Consider the following 21,271-nt stretch of genomic DNA (forward strand, 5'->3'; position numbering starts at 1 on the left):
CCTGATAGCTGTCTGCTAAGGAGTCAGAAGACAAATAACAAAGACTGTCATTCTTCAGGAGGCTTTCCTAATTCTTTTTTTCCCCCCACCGCAAAAAGATACATATTATATCCTTTTGACACTTCAAGTCTAGCGCCATCTCAAGCTTCCTTGTATTTGAAGATATGGAATTGCGTAGACAGGCAGGGAGTGATTTAATTATCCATGCTATATGTATCCAGCATGAACCTAACTGATTAATAATAAGAAAACAGACTTCATCATGACTGGCAGCCTCTGCCAGAATCCTTTCATACAAAATTAGAGAGCACCATCAATGAAATGTTGAGGTGACTCCAGAAATTACGCCTGCAATTTTCCTCAGTAATCTAATCAGAAAAATAATTACCTGATTAAATAAGAATGTATGTTTGCAGCAAACATTTGATAGTTGTTTTTAGAAAAAAAACTTCATAGATAAAAAGAGCTGCAAGTTTATGCATATTAATGACCTACTTTGATATTTTCAATGTTTTTTTTATCAGGCAATTTTCATGTTGGTTTAGGATTAATTGAAATATAAAAATGTCAAAAGGGACAACATTTACAACTTTTCAACAACTTTAATTCAAACTGTCATAATATACTTTTAAGATCAAGCAAATTACATTGAGCCGTACAGGTCTATGGCTTTATAGGTCTTTGGCTGCTCAGCGGGCTATCACTTCACTCTCACTGTCAGCCAGCCATGTTGACGGAACAGTGCTGGCTGTCATCTTAACAGTTAATAATTAGGCTTCCTCCTGCCACAAAACAGAGTGCCACGGTGACAAAAGCCAATGGCAACCGAGGTGGCGGCTTGGCTGCCGCATTATAAATAGTCTGACCGGATGATTAATGAGAGGGGCCACCGAGCTAAAGCAGCAATCTCGCACACAGACAAAGGCTGCCTGCACAGCTGCCTGCACACAAAAAAATTAAACAAAACACAACAAGACAAGCCCTGTCCCTGGATAGGAACAAGAATTGAGGCAGAGTGGCAGGGAAAGTGGAAACATGCCAAGTAAATAAATTATTGAATTTTGACCGACAGACTATGAAGACTTTATTTAACCTCTAAGCGCTTTAGGGGGGATCCTCATTAACATTTTGACATGCTCAGTTGAATAGTGGGGTCAGGTCGGTTCCAAACGCAGGGGAAGTTCAGAAGAGACAGGCACATTCTTTTGTTATGATTGTGAAGTAGACGTGGGAGAAATAGGGAAAAAGAGCACAACAGAGAACATTAGGTAAATTTGTTTAGTAGAGATATATTAGTTGCCAAACAAAGGTTGGCTTAGAAGGGTTTTAATGGCACCAATGGGGACGTTTCTACAGAGTCCTCAGATCCACACAGAAATCCTAAGAAGGGGCTACTTGTTTACATAAAAAGCTCAAATACTGTGCATATTATTTGTGGTACAATTAGAGAATAAATGCATGTTATGTAATAGGAAAAGTTTAGTGCCACTTCCCATAGAGTAAAACCATCTATCTGTTAAAATTATTCAATTGTGTCTGCTTGTTTCTTTTCAGTTCTGAGTTTTGACAGTGTGTGTCAAACAGTCATGACAGTGTGACAGAGTCATATTTCCCTCCCTGTTTGGCTGTTTTCACCTACCTTGATGTCACTCCACAGTAATAAGGGCTGGGCATTTCTACTGTTAATGTTACCCTTTACCATTTTCAAATTATACTCATCAAAGCAGACCTGTTAAATCAATCAAAGGATGACAGCGAATGGATAACAACAGTGACAATAGTTGTAATCTGTTTTTCTCTTAAGGTAAAGTTCAACAAACAAACATGGATGCTCTATTCCGCTACCGGTCAACAATTATCTTGAATATTTGGATGTACAGTTGCTCCAAGTAGTTTCCATTTAATGGGCCTTATTCTTCCCCTCCACTTTGCTGTGCTCAGCTGGCAGGGCTCTCAGTCGTCACATCTCCTTTTAATGCCACTGACAGGGGGTTATTTGCTCCCATATATGTTTTCTCTCCAATTACACCTTGGCAGGCTGGAGGCTGCCAAGCCTCTTTACCGAGATGCTGATGGTCACCTCTTTGACTAGTCCTTCCTGCCTCCTGCACTATATTTTTCATCTTTTTAGATTCTATTAGAGAGGAGGACTCTCTCATTTGTCTGTCCTTGGTCCAAAGTGTTGTTTAACACCTGACAAGCATCAGCACTACAATGTCAACTACTATTTGGTGAGAAAGGTAATATTGGACTTCTATTCTCAATTTTTCCTTCAAGGTGTGTGTCTGGTAAGAATACGGTATGAACATAACAGTACATACATATTCTCAAGAAAAAGATGCAGTGCACTCAGTGTGTGTGTGTGTGTGTGTGTCATATTGAAAAACGTATTCATGTACAAATATTTGCCCAAACGGGCAAAGCAGCTGCAGTAGCCTGAGCAGTCATGGAGATTTAAATTGCCACACACACACTTTCTTAATTATGCTAAAACATTTCAAATTGAATATTTAATGCAAAGCACAATACTAATCTCCACCAAAAAAAAAAAACATTAATTAGAATAATTTGCTTGATTCTTTGTGGCTGTTTACAGCTATCAGAATGATCAAAGACAAAGTAAAATGATACCAAGGGACTGATATCTCAAATATACAAGATGCAAACCCTCTGAATCAATAGAGCAAAACAGACAGCATTTGTGAGTATAGCTTTAAGCTAAGTGGGATGCCAAATGCAAAGGCTGCCATTGATACCACAATGAAAAATGCATGATATCATAGAGAGCACTCTTTTATCTACAAGGCAAGATCAATAGTGGGAAGGGGTTATGGAATCAAAGTTGTTTTGCTGATGCAGTAGTTAACTGACACTCTTAAAAACATCTGAAAACAATTTGAAAGAACAAAGTGTGCTAAAAAGACAATTGGAGGAGAGTAAGGTGACGTTCTGTGGGTTGATAAACTTTCTTTTCACATTCAGTAGGGCGATATCAAACACTGCGTGTACAGGGCAACATAAGTCAGATTAATTTACCACTGACAAGCTCTATGAAGGATCAGTAATACATGTCTTTGTTTCTTGGCTTGAACAACAGCAAAATAAAAAAATCACAATAGTTACAACCAAAAATACTAAATCTACAAGACGCTACATTTGTTTTTCATCAGAGGGACAGTGTGCTCTTCTTCTGAAACACTGAGCCTTTAATCATCCATAAAGTTACAGACTATTGTACGGCTGACAAAGAAATGATCTATTTAAAACAATACCACAATACAATACAACATGACAATTGCACCCTAATGACAATATCCATTTTTAAAATACATAAAACACAAAAGAACTCTGAGAATGTTAATCTAAAAGCCTGTACTAAATAAATCCTCTGGCCCACCCTCACACAACATCTGATCATTGATTTCAACATAACGCTGACAGAGCTAATTATTCTGTAACTCAAGCCATGCCTCTGCCCTGACCTTCGCCCTGTGAGTGGACTGAGGAAGAGCCAGCAGCTTTCAGCAGAGGCTGTGGCCTGTCTGGCCTGTAGAATGTGACAGGAGATAGACAGAGAAGAGAAAAGGGTCACAGAATGGAGAAATAGAGACACAAGAGAGGAGAGAAAAGGAGACAGAAAGAGAGAGGGAAACATGAGAGAGACAGAGAGAGAGAGAGAAAGAGAGAGAGAGCGATAGAGAGAGAAAGAGAGAGGCAATGAAAGTGAGTGAGAACAACTGACAGACAGAGGATTCGTCACAGGCAAAGAGTGAAGGCTCTGGCCACAGAGGGACCTGGTGAGAAAGCTAACAGATAGCAATCTGAGTTATCACTCTGCGCCACGGCTAACAGCTAGCAGCTACCCTGTCACCGCTGCCTAAACAAGCCCAGTGTTTTCATCTCCATATACACAACGCGGCACTCTGTCTTTTCTTCTGATGGAGATAAGATGTATAAATTATGAGCAGCTGACAAAGTCTACTCCAGCGCCCCCGGCGTCTCATCAATCACTAGCCTGTGTGTCAGCAGGTAACTGACGTGGCCCCCGGAGGCACAGCCCCCTCTTTAGGTGGGTGAGTGTTTTTTGTGCAAAAATTTGTGTTTGCTACCGTGCAAATGGGCTTTTGTATGTCTGAGTAGTGTGTGTGTGTGTGTATTTGTGTATAAGCTATGTGAGAAGGTTGTATGAACAGCTGATTCAGTCTTAAAAAAAGAAGAAATACACACAACTTGCACACACACCAGCCATACAAAAACAACTCCTGAGAATATGTGTGTGAACTCAAGGTTTTACTGTTATACCTTGAGGTTATCTGATGTGCTGATATATTCCAAAGAGAAACCTAAATGCTAGAAAGAGGGAAAAGTGTGAAGGACTGAAATATGCTACCCAAAAAAGAAAGAAACTGGGAGCTGGCTTGCTGGGTGGAGTCCTGGAGGCCTTAGAAGGCCAGTGGTAGACCACCCAGTATGATTATTGGTATTAACAATTTTCCAAGAACCTAAGTTCTTCCCCTGTCTGCAAATAACATGGTCTGGGCCTTTGGTTGTAAGTGGAAGCCATGACAGACATACATGCAAAAATACACTGTAATACGCTGCATTTTAAGGGTATTGAATTCCTATTTAATTCAGAGGCATTATAAATGGCAACACTTGAGTGTTTAACACATCATTGCTAAATTAAGCAACATAATTACACTGTGTGTCAGCAAAACAGCATAATTACAAGTTACAAGTTGTCAGTGTCTGATTTCACATCATTTACATTTGCAGTCCTTTCACTGCTCATGTTTACCAGAACTGAGGCCTAATTTTATTGCAATAATTACAAGCTGTAGTGTCCAAACAGTGCAGATTATATGGGTATTATACAGTACAGTGTTAATTCAAATATGATAGCAAATACAACTTTGTACCACTGTTTTGCTTTTTGTACAATTTGTACATTTTTGCCTCCAACATCCATATGATAATTCCAAAAGAGCCTGTTTTAGTTAATACTGAATTTTCATTCAAGGGCAGTTCATGTGTGGAAACTTACTTAGAAATAACTGCATTCAATGAAACATAAATTCCTCTTGGACTGAATTGGTATACAACCTCGAACCACATCACTGCAAAATTACACAATGTTTGTGTACACGGCCTAAAGCAGGTAGCTTTTGCTTGTGCACACAGTATCGATCCGCTGTCTTGAAGTGAAGTTCAAGGAGAGAGTGAAGCAGAAAATGTTGACTCCCCATGGGGACAGGAGAAACAGCTCATCTCAGCACCAAAGAGAAGGAGGGCTGTCATGTTCCGTGTGATGAGCTGAAAGACTAGAGGCGGCCTAAAGCAGCGGGGTATTCCTTCCCCCCATAAACAAACCTCCAAAAACAAACAGTTCCACCCCACAGAGAAGGAGACGGGACAGTGAGACGAGAGGGAAGGGCAGACAGGTGTCAGGGAGAATGACATCTGTGACAGAGGGCACTAAGAGAGAAGCTGGAGGAGATGAGCGGATGATCTGAAGACAAGGGTGTTTTCATGAAACGAGCATCCCTCTTTCTGGCCTGCTGGTTTGGTTTGGATTGTGGGCTAGGACTTCATATTTTGATCACACTCATGAATTATGTACCATACACCATTAGCATTAGTTAGAGCCAGTGCAGTATAAGTGGTACTTTTGTTTGAGGGCGGTCAAGTCCTGAGACACATTATCTTTGAAAACCCTTCTAGAGACAGAAAGAAGACATCTGGAATTTAGCTGACAAAAGCACTCAGTTGTCCTGAAATCTGATGAGTCTGACAGGATGTGAGCCCATCTGATCCACTGCTATCTCAATATTCCCTCATGGGGGGGATGGACAGGATGGACAGGCTGCTCCTCATCGCGCTTTTAGCACAGGTGTGATGAAAGTGGGAGCCGCCGCAGCTCGGCCCATCTCTCAGGTTACACCGAACACGTCTATTGACTGACGTTGCCAGTTGGCAGGCAAAACGCAGGGAAGTAATGCCCGTTGTGCCCTACCCATATGTCTGCTGCATGGAAACAGCATATCAGGTGATCCCAGGGGATACCTATTATCATATCATATTAAATGTCTGGGCTATGTGTTACAGTTGTAGGTCTTAACAAAATAAAAGATAGATCTTACAGAATGGGACAAAATGGGTTGTGTGCCACAAGGTCAACACTGTCTGACTATGGACACCTCTGGGAGTTTATTACTGTGAGGTAAAAGAGAACAGGGAAGACAGACAAACAGTAATAAAGAGAACGAGATCCATTGTGTGTCCAAATGGCTTTGCTTGCCAGTACCGCAGTACAGTACATCCTGTATTCACTTAATCAGACTTGATGAAATGACAAACCTTTGTGCCACACTGCCTGGAGAAGTTATGTTTGAAATAAAATATGTGTTACTAATCATGACTTACGGTACATCTCACAGGATATCTTAGTACAGACCTCTACAGCTCATTGGCTGTGATTCAATTTCTTAAGTATGGTACAGTCCATAGAAATTAGACCTATTCTGGGAAGAGGCATTACGAGTCAGCTTGCAACTGAACACCATCTGCAAATAGAAACTGAATGAAACTATCAGAGGTTATAACGCCTTTGATAACCAATTAAGAATGCAAATAATTTGACACTGAAAATAAAAAAAAGCCAGGCTGATAAAAAATTATCAGCCTTAATAGTCTTTGTTTGAGCATGTACAGATGCTGTACTTTAATCACACGTTTCAGAAGATGGATCACTTTACTTTCACAAATTTCACAAATGTATTATTCAGAGGAAAACCCCTTGAGATGTGCCATCTCATTTTCGAGGGGACCTCAAGAAAAACATACATCACAAACATACATACATACTGACAGACAAAAGACAAAAGCTCTCCATCACACCAAAACCACCCATATCCTCCCCATTCCAACCATTAGATATTAGACAATAAACAGTTAAGGTCATTCATATAGACAGTTGAGAAAAAAAGAAAAGAAAAAAAATATCAAGCATGAGGAAAACAGTTGCAGCTTGTATGCAAATAATTAAGAAGAGACATTTTAAACTGGTGAAAAGAGGAGATAGATCTAAAAGACCTAGGTAAACCATTCCAATCAGAACTTTCTCTAAGCTCTCATCACAACAACAAAACCCAACAAAGATCATATGTTCTTTGCAGATTGGTGACACTGAAACATTGTGCCATTAAAGATCTTGACCCACTTCACTGCCCATATGTGTCCTGTAGCTGTATGCCAATCCTTCACAGCCCTCTCCAACACTCCCACAAATGACGAAGAAGAATGTTGTTTGAGTGTCACTTGACCCCTCTGCCCCCGCAGTGACCTCGAGTGCAACCTGGGCAGCCCTCACTCTTTCACATATTTCCATTGCTAAACAAGCATGTCTTCCCCCCACCTCCTCCGTCTCTACTTAATTTCCTCTTTATCGCTGTCCAATTTTCCCATCGCCGTGTTCATCACCATGCTTCTCTCATCCTTTTTTCTCCCTCTATTCAAAACCTGAGAAGGAAAAAAAGAAGAAGAGGAGAACGCCTTTCCACCAGTAAAAAAACGCAGGGATGAGTGGCTATTCAGAGTGTGATTGTTGGGGGGAAAACGGGCTGCAGTGTTTGTGAAATGCAGAGTGGGAGAGAGTGTGTGGATTTTGGACAGATGCATATGAGAGGTGCACGGTGTAAGGACATACTTTAAACTTATATACGAACAGAAAAGTGAAAGAGAGAAAAAGGAATGTGATAGGCAGCGCGGCAGAACGCGTGAGACTGAATTCACATCAACAAGACTGCTACACAAACTTTTGAGTGGTTGAATATTTAGACCAGATGCAATAAAGCCTAGCCTATATTTGTTCAGTGCTCTTTAAAACCATTCCTACTAAATATCAACCACCCTTGAACAATTTATGTAACATAAAGTGCCTTCCTTAGGCTAAATGCGTGTGCTGCTGACAATATTGAAACTGTCTGTTGCCTCTCTGTCACTCAAATGTGATTCTCCTGACAGGTTAAGCCCATAATGCTCCAGATTTGACTGGTAAATCCTGTGAAAAAACATCCCTTTTGTCTCTCAAGTGGAAAGGTCGCACAGCGAGACCAGTTTTCCTTCAACCTACAGTATTCCTACAGTCTTAGCCTCCAACCTAAACATGCTCTAGCCCTCATCATTGGCCTCTCTCAGCCCTCCTCAGCCATCTACCCACCCGCATGCATAAGCTACAAAGCTGGAGGTGTCAAGACTACCTGTCTCAACAGCACCCCCCTTGCCTGACCTGCGGATAGCCCTCAGGGACATTAATTATAGAGTAGTCTGACTTGTTGAGAGGAAAGAGACAGAGACAGAGAGAGAGAGAGAGAGAGAGAGAGAGAGAGAGAGAGAGAGAGAGAGAGAGAGAAAGACAGAGAGCAGGAAAAGATAAATGCAGAGATGTTGTTACAGAGGCTGTCAACTCCTAATCCTGTCATCCTGCTGTACAGAGGTGATGCTGAGCCTTTACTCGATCAGGTTTCCCATTCATCACCAGGGCTGGTTAGTGGTGGAGGTGATGGTGGTGTTGGAAGACGTGATGGGTAGAATGGTAACTCTCATTTTCCCACAGAGGTCAAATTTAAACTGGTTATGTCCAAACCTCACTGTTTGTCTTCGTCATTTGGCCCAAACATCATTGAGGTTCTAGTCAGAAAGATCGTAATCATATGTTCTGACCTGATTGTTGAGCTCCCTAAACTTTGAAAAATCCATTAGCTAGTTCTTTCACATGCACATGCAATGGAGCTGGCTTTTTACACAAAGTGAAGATAAAAGATTGCATGGATAGTGTTTCTGTTCGAGGACCACTTGAAAAGGAATACACAGCAACATAAAACCGCTGCATCCATTTCTGAGTGTTCAATACTGTGCTTGCGAGCAAAAACATGGATCCACGATAATATGACATTTCTGTATGTGCTTTAAAGATGTTGTGTGGACAGCAATGTCTACTTGGCAAGCGTGGATAGACACTGAACTGCCACCATGTGATCAGAGCAATCTGTCAAAACAAATGGAAGCTTCTCTTGCGCATTACCGTGTTAGATTAGACGACTCGCGGTCATTTGATTCCCCACCATCTCGACAGCTCCCGTTTCTAATGGACCGAGTGGAATTTCACAAAACGCAAAAATAGGGAGAGGTCAACATGTTTGAAGGTTACCCCTGTCGGGGAATCAAAATAAATAATGTTCAGGTGTGCTATTCTCTGTCAGGTGAGTGTCTTAATGATGCCAAGTTAACACATACTAAATAACAGTGTCTCCCTACGCACTGACAGCCTCAGAAATAATTGACCAGCATGCTCCAAACTGAGACACAGTAGGCAGAGAATTCAATCCTGTAGCTGACAGAACCCATTGAGCATGTCACTAGATTTTGCATTATACACAAAGCAATGTCAGGTCAGGGATGCGGCGTCCTGCTAGTTATTTGCAATTGCATCTCTGAGGGTAAATTACCTGGCTCTCCATAATATGGTCTAGTTAACTAATTTTCTGACAGCACACTGTCTCATAAGAAACATCTCAGATTTACTACCTGTCAAAAACATGGACTGCTTCTTCTTTTTTTTTTTTTGCAAATGCTTGGCAGCCTCTTGAAAGGCTCATATTCAATATCCTCTCTCGGTGTGCCGAGGACATCTCTAATTCCAGACAAAGACGTACGGCTGAAAATGAACAAAAAAGAAACATAACCTTATTATGTTTAAAGGCTACCAGCAGTGTGTCATTTCATCCACAAGTTCCCATGCAAAAAATAGGCTGCTAGGGGGGTGTTGTAAAACGATGTAACATAGTTCTAAAGCCCTCGGTAAGAAGGCAGGGAAATCCATTATCCATTATCCTACCGACCTCTGCACTCTGACAAGTACACACATACAGTATATGGTGTCCTGTCATTTTGTTGTTATACATGTGTAAATCATTCACTTTCTGTCAGAAAAGAGGCTTTGACAACAAAACCTCACCTCATCAACGGGGTCACGAGGAAACCGAATCCCACCGCAGACAAAGCATAGTTTTACCTGCGAGAGCACGGCCAGTGACAAAGATGACAAAAGCTCAGTGATGGTGTGAAGACTGCCTTTAAGCTATACCGTGCAGGGGGAACAATACAGACTCGCAGAATACTACCCCCCCACCATGGAGCTTAACAGTGTCTGTTTTAAAGTTCACAATGCAGCTCCAAGGTCTGCCTACCCTTTCTTTTCTCTCTGTCTCTTTTTGTATGTGTTCCCATTCAAGTGGACGGTGTGGCCTATCATCGTCCCCACCATGACAGTAGGTGGAAACGCTAGCTTTCATTACACAAAGTATAAATAGTGTAATCTATCAGCCCTGCCAATCAGGATGATTGATTATGGGCTGTCAGGGAGAAGAGTGACACATTAGAAAAGTTTGGTTAACAATGCCTGTAGCTGGTGCGGGGCTGCTGCCACCCAGCCCAGTGATTAATGTGTTGTCAGCCTGTAATCCCACACCCACGCTTAATGAGGCAAGAATTTATCATCTCGGCAGAGTGGCAGATGTCAGGAAGAAAGGAATCCAAGTGGCTGGAAACAATATACTTTTTCTAGCCTGCGCTTGACATTTCTGACAAGCTCTAAAAACCACAAAGAAGGTCTGTGTAAGCACAAACTTCAGTGGAGGGACTTTCAGCTCTAGTGCTGTCCTCTGTTGCATGCTCATGAAAGACGCTGGTGAAAGAAGACTCCATTAACACTTTACTGAGGAACCGACACAACTGCTATAGTGGATTAAAAGAAAAGTCCAATGCCACCATGGTTGTGCATATTCATTGAGAAAAACCGTTATGGGTTTCACACTGATTAAGTACAACTTTCCCTTTGGGCCCTATGGTAAATCATAAACAAAAGTGACCCTTGTGTATAGACTCTATCCACCTCATCTAGCACAGATTTTAAGCTCTAACATTCATTAACTTTCTTAATAGCATATCAACATATGCATGTCATAAACAACAACAACAACAATTTAACTTGAATTAGCTGATAAAAATCTGAATGTGAATTAAAGCAAAGCTGCCTCGAGATGGTGCACATAACAATCAACTTCAAAAGTAAACTATACATGTGAGTGCTGAAATAATGATCAATGTGTACTGTCAACATTAACTAAAAGAGACAGGCAAATAAATAACTGATCTCTTCAAGAGATTTAAAGTCTGGCACATTTCTGTGCCCGGTGGAGTAGGGGGTGAAAAAATATTTTTTTATAGCGCACAGAAACCAGCTGTCTCTCATTAGGCTAGCAGCATCTTCCTGTCACCAAAGAGACCAACAGTGAGGATTAGCTCTGATTGGACTGATAGGCCAACGCACTGGGACGCTGCACTATGTAATAGCTAAAAGCATCATTTGATTATAAGTGTAATTGAAGAGATGCCTTAGTGGCTATGATATTGTTGCCACAGTGCATGTACAGGGATTGTAAGTTTTGCAAGCCCTTGGCATGCAATGAGAAATAGCTCAGTTTTATAGTGGAACATAATGACTGTGAGACGTAGGGCTGCGTGTGCAGATTTTTCTTTGCATGTCTAAAAAGTGATGTGTTCAATGATACTGGAAACTGGAAGTGTGTTATTTCCCTGTAGTTTTCTGTGTCTTGAAAGAACTCTGAAAACAGCAAAATCACTATAAAAACTCGGCCCTTCCCAAAGGCTAATAAAGGATCTAGTTGGAACAGTATGTGTAAAAAGCAAAAGCTTTGTAGCTTGCCAATCCCAGGCACTTAATATGAATACACTAATAAAAACTTAACAAAGACTTACATTATACAGATAAAAAAAAAAGAAGAGAAAAGTTATGTGAACGATCGCATGATTTGTCAAAGTTTATGAAAACTTTATATCAAAATGGGAGAGGGAGACATCTCATTATTGCTGGCCAGCCTTGGCCTGTTTTCTGACAGGCCTCAAACTCCACCGCTAAACACAAGAGACGTCGAGACAACAAATGCTTCACCACAGAGGCGTTCCTTCTCTGTACTGCATGCCAGCAGAAGGAGAGGAAAATCAGTTAATGCAACGCGGCCACTTCAGTGTCTCATAAAAACCCTTACAAAAACATGTTTGTTTTTATGCTCTTCGTTTAGCCAAAAATGAGTAATACATCAATCATTTTTGCTTGCGAGAGCGTCGTGACACTCAGGTCATGCACCCCGTGTCTCCAGGCTTTGAAACAGGCAATAAATCATTGTTGGCGCTATTACTTACAATTAATTGTGCTTTAAAGTTTTACAGTGTGTTTATGATATGCAGGGCCTGGGTGATTTATGTGGACAGTTTGAGTCACTCCCTCTAATTGCTGTTGTTTTCCCGGCTTATAACCCCTACTTGACCCCTCAGCTTAAGCTGCCAGAGCGCTCAGAACCAGGCCTGTTGCACCGGTCCAAACACTGGACAGGCGTGTACTTCAGCAATCAAAAAAACAGTCACAGAAAAACACATGGAGGCACAAACAGCTCAGATACTGACAGACAGACTCACATAGCTGAGAGAATGAACACGTGGCTCCTTGGAATTATCTGACACAAACAACAGTGTGCTTTAACATACAAACTAAACACGTCCAAACGATTATAAACAGCTGTGTTTTTACATGTAGAATATGCTGTCATTAAAATACAGGGAACAGCAGTGTCTAAAGTCATGCAATTAACAGATAACAAGACATTAAGTAAGATGGGAGGAAGAACATAATTTGAAAGCAAGCAGATCATAATATGTCAGCGAGTTTATTTGTCTGAACATAAAGCAGACAGGCACTCAGTATGGTTACAGTTTGTCCACAACGCCTACACAATCCGCACTGCTGTCCTTATTCGACCCACTGTATACATATTGATAAAGGAATGATTCAGGAATGGGTCAGGAAAGAAAGGTGACAAATCAGGGTTCTGTATGCATAATAGCTGGTGCAAATACAGAATCTAGCAGAGAATGAAGAGTGGTTATAAACTTGTTTCCGCACCAATCTGTTGGGTAATATTGCCTTCCCCTGTTGAGAACCATATTCTTTGAGTTTTCTCTGAGGACAAATTTGTTCAGTAAAATGATTCAGCAAACCCACTGAAGGCACATTCACAAAGTGCTATATTGCATGCCGTTTGTTATGTTTGAGAGCTTCAGGGAACTCATAACTCTGGAGAAGAGATGAACATGGCAACATACTTTACAGGGCACATTTGAGACTTGAAATAGAAGCAAAAACAACCAACTTATAGCAAAATGCCTCCTCCTTTTTCCAGAGCTGCTTTGTAAAAAAGACACAATCATGCATCACATAATGCACACTCATGGGTCTAAAACCATGCAGTCTATTTTAGATTTGGCCTGTTCCCTTTGGTGCAAACTTAAAATGAACTGCTGTCTGCTGCAGAGTAAAATAGGTTAGTGTCTGGGGAAGAAAAAACAGAACTGAAAAGATCCACTTGAGGACTTTCCTGGCTCTGTCACTGTCAATTCCCTTGAAGAACCGTTGCCCTGTGTGCAGAGACTCATGGGACCCAGGAGCTGGCTCAAGCCACCCTGCAATGCAGTCTGCTTTACATTATACGGAAGGATGTGGGGAAAAGAACTTGTGTTCATGCTCGAAAATCAAGTCAAAAACTTCGTCCAGGCAAAATCTAAGTGACATCCGAGGAACATTTATACCCGCTGACGTAGCTACCAAGCTGTGCTTGGTGAGGGGGACCATAGACTTACTTCATTCACTGTGAAACACTCTTAAACATGTGGCAAGGGGTAAATGTTATTCTACTAGTTAAATTTGCTATGCACTTTTTTTTAGCAGTGCTTGGGATCTGAAAACAGAATGTGCTGTCATAGTGTTTTGATAGACATGGCCAGTTTAACCCAAGGGTTCGACAGCATAATGTGGGCTCCGTGGCAGAGTGGAGGGAGGTAGAGGAACGGATCCAAAAAGTACCACATGTATTTTCCGAAGGCAGCCCAACACAGTCCAAATGGCTCTACGTGGTTTAACGCCATTTCATTCCATGACCTCTAAATCCTCAAAGAGAATTATCACATTATAGCATTCCAACACACCCAATTTCCCAAAATACAGCTCAAGGCTTTCCCACTCTGACTCTGCTTAGTGTTGTGGTTTTGGGAAAACACTTCAATCGTCCCCACTGTGTTTTTTTTGTTTTTGTTTACTTCAGGTATTTATATATTCTCTCTCTCTCGCTCGTCTTTGTCATTTTGCCTCTATTTCTGTCCAACTACTTGTCCTTTCCGCTCAGAAATGCAGGATAACCAAAACCCGAAAGAGAAAATGACCCCCTTCGGAGTTTGTAGCAAACACCAAAACGTAAGGACAAGTCAGAGACGGCTCAGTGTTACCCACTTATGGTGTCATGCCCACTAGTGCATAAAGGCACACAATAACAATTAAAAGAGTGACAGAATGATCCTAAGTGTATGGGCATGGCTATTCTATTTGATCACAATGCTTTGTTTTCCTCTTTGTCACAATGTTGTCTTAGCAGTAAAGGTTTGACTAATTCTGCACTCACAAATTTCGTTGTAGGTTTTTTTGTGTGAGTGTACCTTTTCCTGCAAACAACTGGCAATCGACTGTCTGGTTGTGATTTAGGCAACATGGAAAACATTGGGAATGTATGAAAAGTTATGGCGTTCAGATAGTGCTAAAGACCATAACTGCTTTATCCGAACCATGTGGTGGCGCTCAGTGCCATGCCATAATGGCATGATTGAAAAGGAGTTAAAACTGTGGTCACGATCCACTCCGATATGACTCAAGAGAGGTCTCCAAAGTTCAGCACTGTCTCTTTCATAGCGAGTCCATTAACTATTCCAACACACACTTCTTGCAGTGGGAATGATCTGATAGAGCAGGGGCTCTTTCTTTAGATTTATGCTGTCATAAGTGGGCATGTGTCACTGTAACCCTGCTGCAGTTGCTGCTGTTTCTGTGGTTTCAATTTATCTACTGTAAACAGCAGGAAGGAGGTTTCTCATAGAAAGGTCTTAAAGGAAAATAACTGTAGGCAAGGCAAAACACTTTTATAAATAAACCTTTTAAATCACGTCTGTTGTCCTGTATTTTTTCCCTCCAATACTTGCACTAATTGAGACTCAAATGGTAGCGCAAGCGACAGCGAGACAGCTAATTACCTTCCTTTGTAATGAAGCAAAAGGCAGACACTGTACTATGAGCCACTGTTATAAGCAACACCCTGCTGTACCCGACATAAAAGCAAACACAAATATCTAATTATGCCATCATCTCTCCTCGCTTTTTCTGTTCTGTTGCAGACGTTGCATTAATTGGTGGCCCGCACTATTGGTCAGCTTACAATCACTCTGATGATGTGAACAATTAGAGCCGGGAGGTACTCATGGCTCATCAAGTCCGTGATAGTTGACGCATCACATCTCATCTAACTCAAAACTAATGTTATGGAAATGCCGCTGTGACATCCCAGGGCCTAGACATGGGATATGTCCTGGCAAAATTATTTGTATTGTGTAGACTCAGTCAAACACTGCTAATAAGGAACTGTGAATAGGACAGCAAAAGTATGTTTAGGTACACAAAATACTGTGTGCAATGGGAGGTAGACACATTTTCATCAAAGCTGTAACCTTTTACTTTGCATAGGGAATAAATAATCATATACAGCAGGTTCAAAGACACAAAGACAGAAAAACACACACATCATGTCATCTAGAATCAGTGATTATCTCTCCTTTCATCTAAGGCTGTGGCGACAAAGGCAAACATTTCTTTTTCACTGACAAGCTATGTAAATAAAATCTTATAAAGTGACTTTACCCTGCCAAAAAGCATTGTCGAGGTCCTTAGTTTCTTTTTATATGAAGTGGATGAACAGTGTTTTCATTCCACTTTTCTCCATCTACCAAACATGCCAGACTGAGGTTAAATTATTTCAATGTTTTGCTTTCCCGCTTGCCACTTGCATGAAGAATCAAGAACAAAGCATAGCATGAACTGACACTAAAAGAGTACACTAGCTTAGCCGATTGTCTGAAACAATAAATATTTTGTTTTCCTTGTGTACTTTTAAACCCGACATTGACTCACATGCTTCTGATTTGTCATTGGATGCCTTCGCTCTTGCTACTCTGGATCCATTTTTACCTCCCAGGCTCACTGTCAGAGCCCCAGAGACCTTCAAAACGACAAAGCTTAGCTGATCCACACAGTAAGTATTTCATGACCTTACAATTACATGAAATCAAATATAGGCAAAAGCCGCTCATTCATATTGCATTATCAAAGGAGTGGAAGACGGGGGAAAAAAAGGGGTGGAAAGGGGTGAAGTGGGTATATCTATGAACCTCCCGAACTCTTATTAGTCTGTGTGGCAGAAAACAAGAGAGCGAGGAATTAGTGCACAGGCTCGGGATAATTAAGCGATTGTGAGCGGCATGTACGCGAGCTGTCACTCCAATCGCCAGCCATGTCACACTTGGCAACACAACCGCGACCGGACAGCCGCCCGTCGTCTTTGATCTGGACTCATGCATACGGAATCAGGTCAGGCCGTGGTCACACACATTTAAACACACACACACATGCACACACGTGCACTCACTCAGATACAACACACACACACACACACACACACGCACACGCACGCACGCACGCACGCGCACACACATATACACACACACACACACACACACACACACACACACACACACTTTGAGCAATAGTAAAGAGACTCTTTACAAAAGGGCCACAGCACTAGGACCTCTATAAAGGGAGACTGACAGTCAAGCATGCACAGGAAAAAAGGACGGATAAAGGAAAAGAATAGAAAGGGGAAGAAAGGGCAGAGGGGACTTCAGAGGGACTACTATTTAAAGCAGTGTACACAAAAAAAGAGCTTAACTTACTGCTTCTGACTTGGGTTTGACCACTTTCATGAATGCTCCTCTTGCCTGCGCCTCCATCACTTCTTTTTTGGACACTTTCCTCGTGTCCAGAAACTTCAGCTGGGGCAACTTGTGCAGAACAAAGTACCTGTGAGAAAACAACAATTTAACTTAAAACTGAACCGTACCACTGCCTTAAAAGGTCTTCTTGTAGGCCTATCCTTCACAAAGTGAGAAACAGAGAATCTAAGGAAGTGTGTAAACCGTCATACACTAATCAAACTGACACACATTCTAATATGTAAATGCACACATCAAAAAAACTTGAAAAGAAGACGTGTTTACTGAGATTTAATGGTGGTGCAGATTTAATGGTGATATGTTCTGTATGTAATAACCTTCAAAGCTGATAAGAATAAGTACAACATATAAATAGCACGAAAGGAGATACAACCCATCTGCCAGAGCTGTCATTCTGGCAGCATCACAGATATCTCTCTAAGCTTTCAGACACACTCTGTCTTTCATTGGGAGGGAGAGAAACGTCAAAAGATAATGGTTGGAATACATAGATGACAACAGATCCTTTCACAGGCAAGCAGGGATAGAGGAACCAGTATGTCAAGGCTGAGCTGGTAGCCAAAAAGGACATGCATGCAGCACCTAAGTGGAGGGTGAGAAAGGACGGGGGATATGGGCACAGACAAGACCTGTGCGCAAAGAGCCGTGACAAATTGATGATGGCGATGGCGATGAGGGGAGATGGCAAAGCCCGTGTCAAGTTTTCAACACCTGAGGATTATAAGGAGGGGATGCAGGGATCACGTTTAGACTGACTCGAAACAGGAAATATCTCTATTCAAATGTAACAAAAAACATCAGATATAATTTGAAAGAACATAAAACAAGTTAGAGTGCTTATCTGCAAAAAGAAAAACAATTAATAAAACACAAAATATATCACATGGCCCTTAATAACTTACGATGGGACCATTAATATAGGGTAAAATGACCTGTTCCTAACCCCTAATAAGAGCTCCTTTTTCCAGTGAGAGCACCAGCACTCAAATACAAGAGGCCCCAATCCCATCCTGTGTCTACCTCCCTGTAAAAGGACTTTGTTCAGGGTATTTCCATGATGAAATGTGAAGATGCCCTTGGGAGACATGCAGGGAGGTTATTCTCCATAGGTAACCTACCATCACAGGGTCAGAGCAGATGACAAGGCTCTGTCAGCCAGTAGCGATATTAATGACTCAAAGCAACCAAAGAGGGAGGATAAGAGAGAGGGGTAGTGTGGAGGAGAGATGACTGAAAAAAAAGTTTCTAAGACAATACACACACACACACACATACATATACATATATATATATATATATATATATATATATATATATATAACATGTATTTAAAAGGAGTTTTAAGAACTTTGATATTCAAGGTTTTTTGCATGATGTGTCTGCATGTGACTGGGATAAATTGGTTTTAATATCTGATGTGAATTTCAGTATTTCCATACAATATTTTTAAAGGTGATAAATAAACATGCACCAATTAATAAATTTAGAGTGAAGCACTGCGATAATCCTTGGTTCACCGAGGAATTGTCTAAACTTTTTCATTAAAGGAACTCAGCCTGGGCCAGAGCTAGAAAAACTGGCCAAGATAAGGACAGGGTGGTTTTTAGAGCTCTGAGAAATAAATGCACAGCCCTAGTTTGCAAGGCGAAATCTGAATTTTATCTTAATGAAACAACAAGAAATTTAAATAACCCAACTAAGTTTTGGAAAACCATTAAGTCGTTGTCCCCTACTCAATTATCTAGTGGTTTCCCGAACCAATTAACAATAAATGAAAGGCAAATAACCGATAGAACTGAGATGGTAAATTGCTTTTACAAGCATTTTGTGTCAGCTGGATCTATATTCAATGGATCTTCTGATCAAAATGTTTTGAATGTATCTTACTCAATGGGATAGTCCTAGATTCAATTTTACGCCTATTACGAGTCATGAGGTCTTAATGACCCTGAAAAAATTGGACACTCGTAAATCTGCAGGGCCTGATGAGATTGAAGGTATATTTTTAAAATTTGCAGCAGAACTTATTGCTGACCCTTTGACATGTATTTAAAATTTATCTCTGGAACAGAATATTGTTCCTGAAGATTGGAAATCTGCTCTGGTTCTACCAATGCTGAAAGGTTGTGACCCTTCTAATTTGGATAATTACCGTCCAATATCTAAATTATCAGTGATAGCTAAGATTTTGGAATCTATTGTCAGTGAGCAATTAAAACAGTTTCTGGATAATAATATTCTATCTGTCTTTCAATCTGGCTTTAGAAAAAATCATAGTACTGCCACCGCCACTATGAAAGTACTTAATTTTTTTAACAACTTTAGATGATCGTAAATCATGTGCTGCATTATTTATTGATTTAACAAAAGCCTTTGATACAGTCAATCATGTTATCTTATTATCACGGTTGGCTTGCATTGGCCTCTGTGATGCTGCTATTGGTTGGGTCAGTAGCTATTTAAATAACAGATGTCAACGTGTACTTCTAAATGACTACATGTCTGAGAAACTTACTGTTAACTATGGTGTGCCACAGGGCTTTTGGGGCCCTTGCTTTTTACAATATATATTAATAACCTCAGTGAAAATGTTATGAATGCCAATATACACATGTATGCTGATGATACCATTATCTACTGTTCTGCAAAATCACCTGCTGAGACAATTTTAAAGCTACAAAAAGCATTTGAAAATATTCAGCTCAATTTACATGCATTAAAGCTAGTTCTTAATGATAAGAAAACTAAATATATGTTTTTTAACAGAACCCGTAAGCATGGACCTTTCCTGCCTCATCTCCACACATTACAGGGCAGGCCAATAGAACTAGTTCCCTCATACAAATACCTGGGATTTATATTGGAGAAAGACATGTCTTTTAAATTGCATATTGAGCAGTTAATCACTAAATCGAAATTAAAGTTGGGCTTTTATTTCAGAAACAGTTCCTGCTTCACACAGAAAGTCAAGAAAAAGTTGGTTGAATCTACCTTCTTGCCAATTGACTATGGAGATGTGTTTTACAGACACTCCACAACATCCCTGTTGAAATCTTTGGATTCTGTGTATCATTCAGCACTGAGATTTATAACCCATGCTAAGTACTCTACCCATCACTGTGTATTATATGAAATGGTAGGTTGGCCCTCACTCAACACAAGAAGGCTCAAACATTGGCTGACCTTTGTCTATAAATCAATAACTGGACATACTCCTTCATATTTAACTACATTCTTAACATCTAGTAGATCTCAACATAATCTAAGATCAAGTAGATACATAATGTATGATGTTCCACAAACTAAAACAGGGTTCGGAAAAACTGCTTTTTGTTACAGAGCTCCAACTTCATGGAATCAGTTACAAAATCAGCTAAAATTGCAGGTTTTTATTTCACATACTGAATTCAAGTGCCTACATCAAATATATCAACATGTTTGCGCTTGTTTTAAAATGTGATTTTCTGTTTTTATTTCTTATTTCTTATTGCTGTCCATCCTTGTCTGTCTCTTATTTGTTGTACGTTAAAGTGTATTTTTATGTGCTGCCTTCTTGGCCAGGGCTCACTTGTAAAAGAGATTTTAATCTCAATGTGATTTTTTCCCTGGTAAAATAAACAAAATAATTTAAGTTTTGTATTAATTTATTTTGTAATTATAATTTCATGTATTTATTTGAGTAGTATATAGCAGTGGTTCTCAAACTTTTTCACATCGGGGACCCCTAAACTGACACAAATTAGACCACGGATCCCCATCTAATAAGACTTTTTCCCAGAGTCTGCTACATCATAGAATTTTTGCTTTTAGATGTTTTATTACAGGAAGTGAATGAAACCCATGAGCAAAATAGTCATACAATCTGTCATTGTGTTACTTATGGATGTAATTATAGTGAAAATAAATGATTCCCCTTTTTGTTGGGGACCCCTTGGAACCCCTTCAAGGACCCCTGGGGGTCCATGGACGCCACTTTAAGAACCACTGGTCGATAGTAGTTACATAGTTGGGCAAGAGGAATTTCTGTGAGAGAAGTCCTTAAACCATACTGACAACTCACAGACATACATTTAAATACAAGTAAATATTAATGTATTTGTTGGAAACATTATTCTCCATATTTGTACTGTATTTAGCCTGTAAATTCCAACTACACAGACATACACATTTTATATTTGTTGTTCAGCTGACCTTCTCTGCACTGTGCAATAAGGTTCAGCTAATAGTTAACTGGAATGACGATGTTAGGAAG

At 40.4% G+C, this 21,271-nt stretch overlaps 1 protein-coding gene across 1 annotated transcript in view; it reads right to left on the reverse strand.

The window, feature by feature from the left end:
- Window positions 1-21,271, reverse strand: part of lrmda (leucine rich melanocyte differentiation associated) — a 212,019-nt gene that overhangs the window by 45,661 nt on the left and 145,087 nt on the right. Inside the window, exon 5 of the mRNA XM_078273595.1 lies at window positions 16,960-17,086. Coding sequence (XP_078129721.1) covers window positions 16,960-17,086 — 127 coding nt within the window. The remainder of the gene's footprint in view (window positions 1-16,959; window positions 17,087-21,271) is intronic.

This window comes from Sander vitreus, chromosome 17 (genome assembly GCF_031162955.1).
Source record: "Sander vitreus isolate 19-12246 chromosome 17, sanVit1, whole genome shotgun sequence".
Taxonomy (NCBI): domain Eukaryota; kingdom Metazoa; phylum Chordata; class Actinopteri; order Perciformes; family Percidae; genus Sander; species Sander vitreus.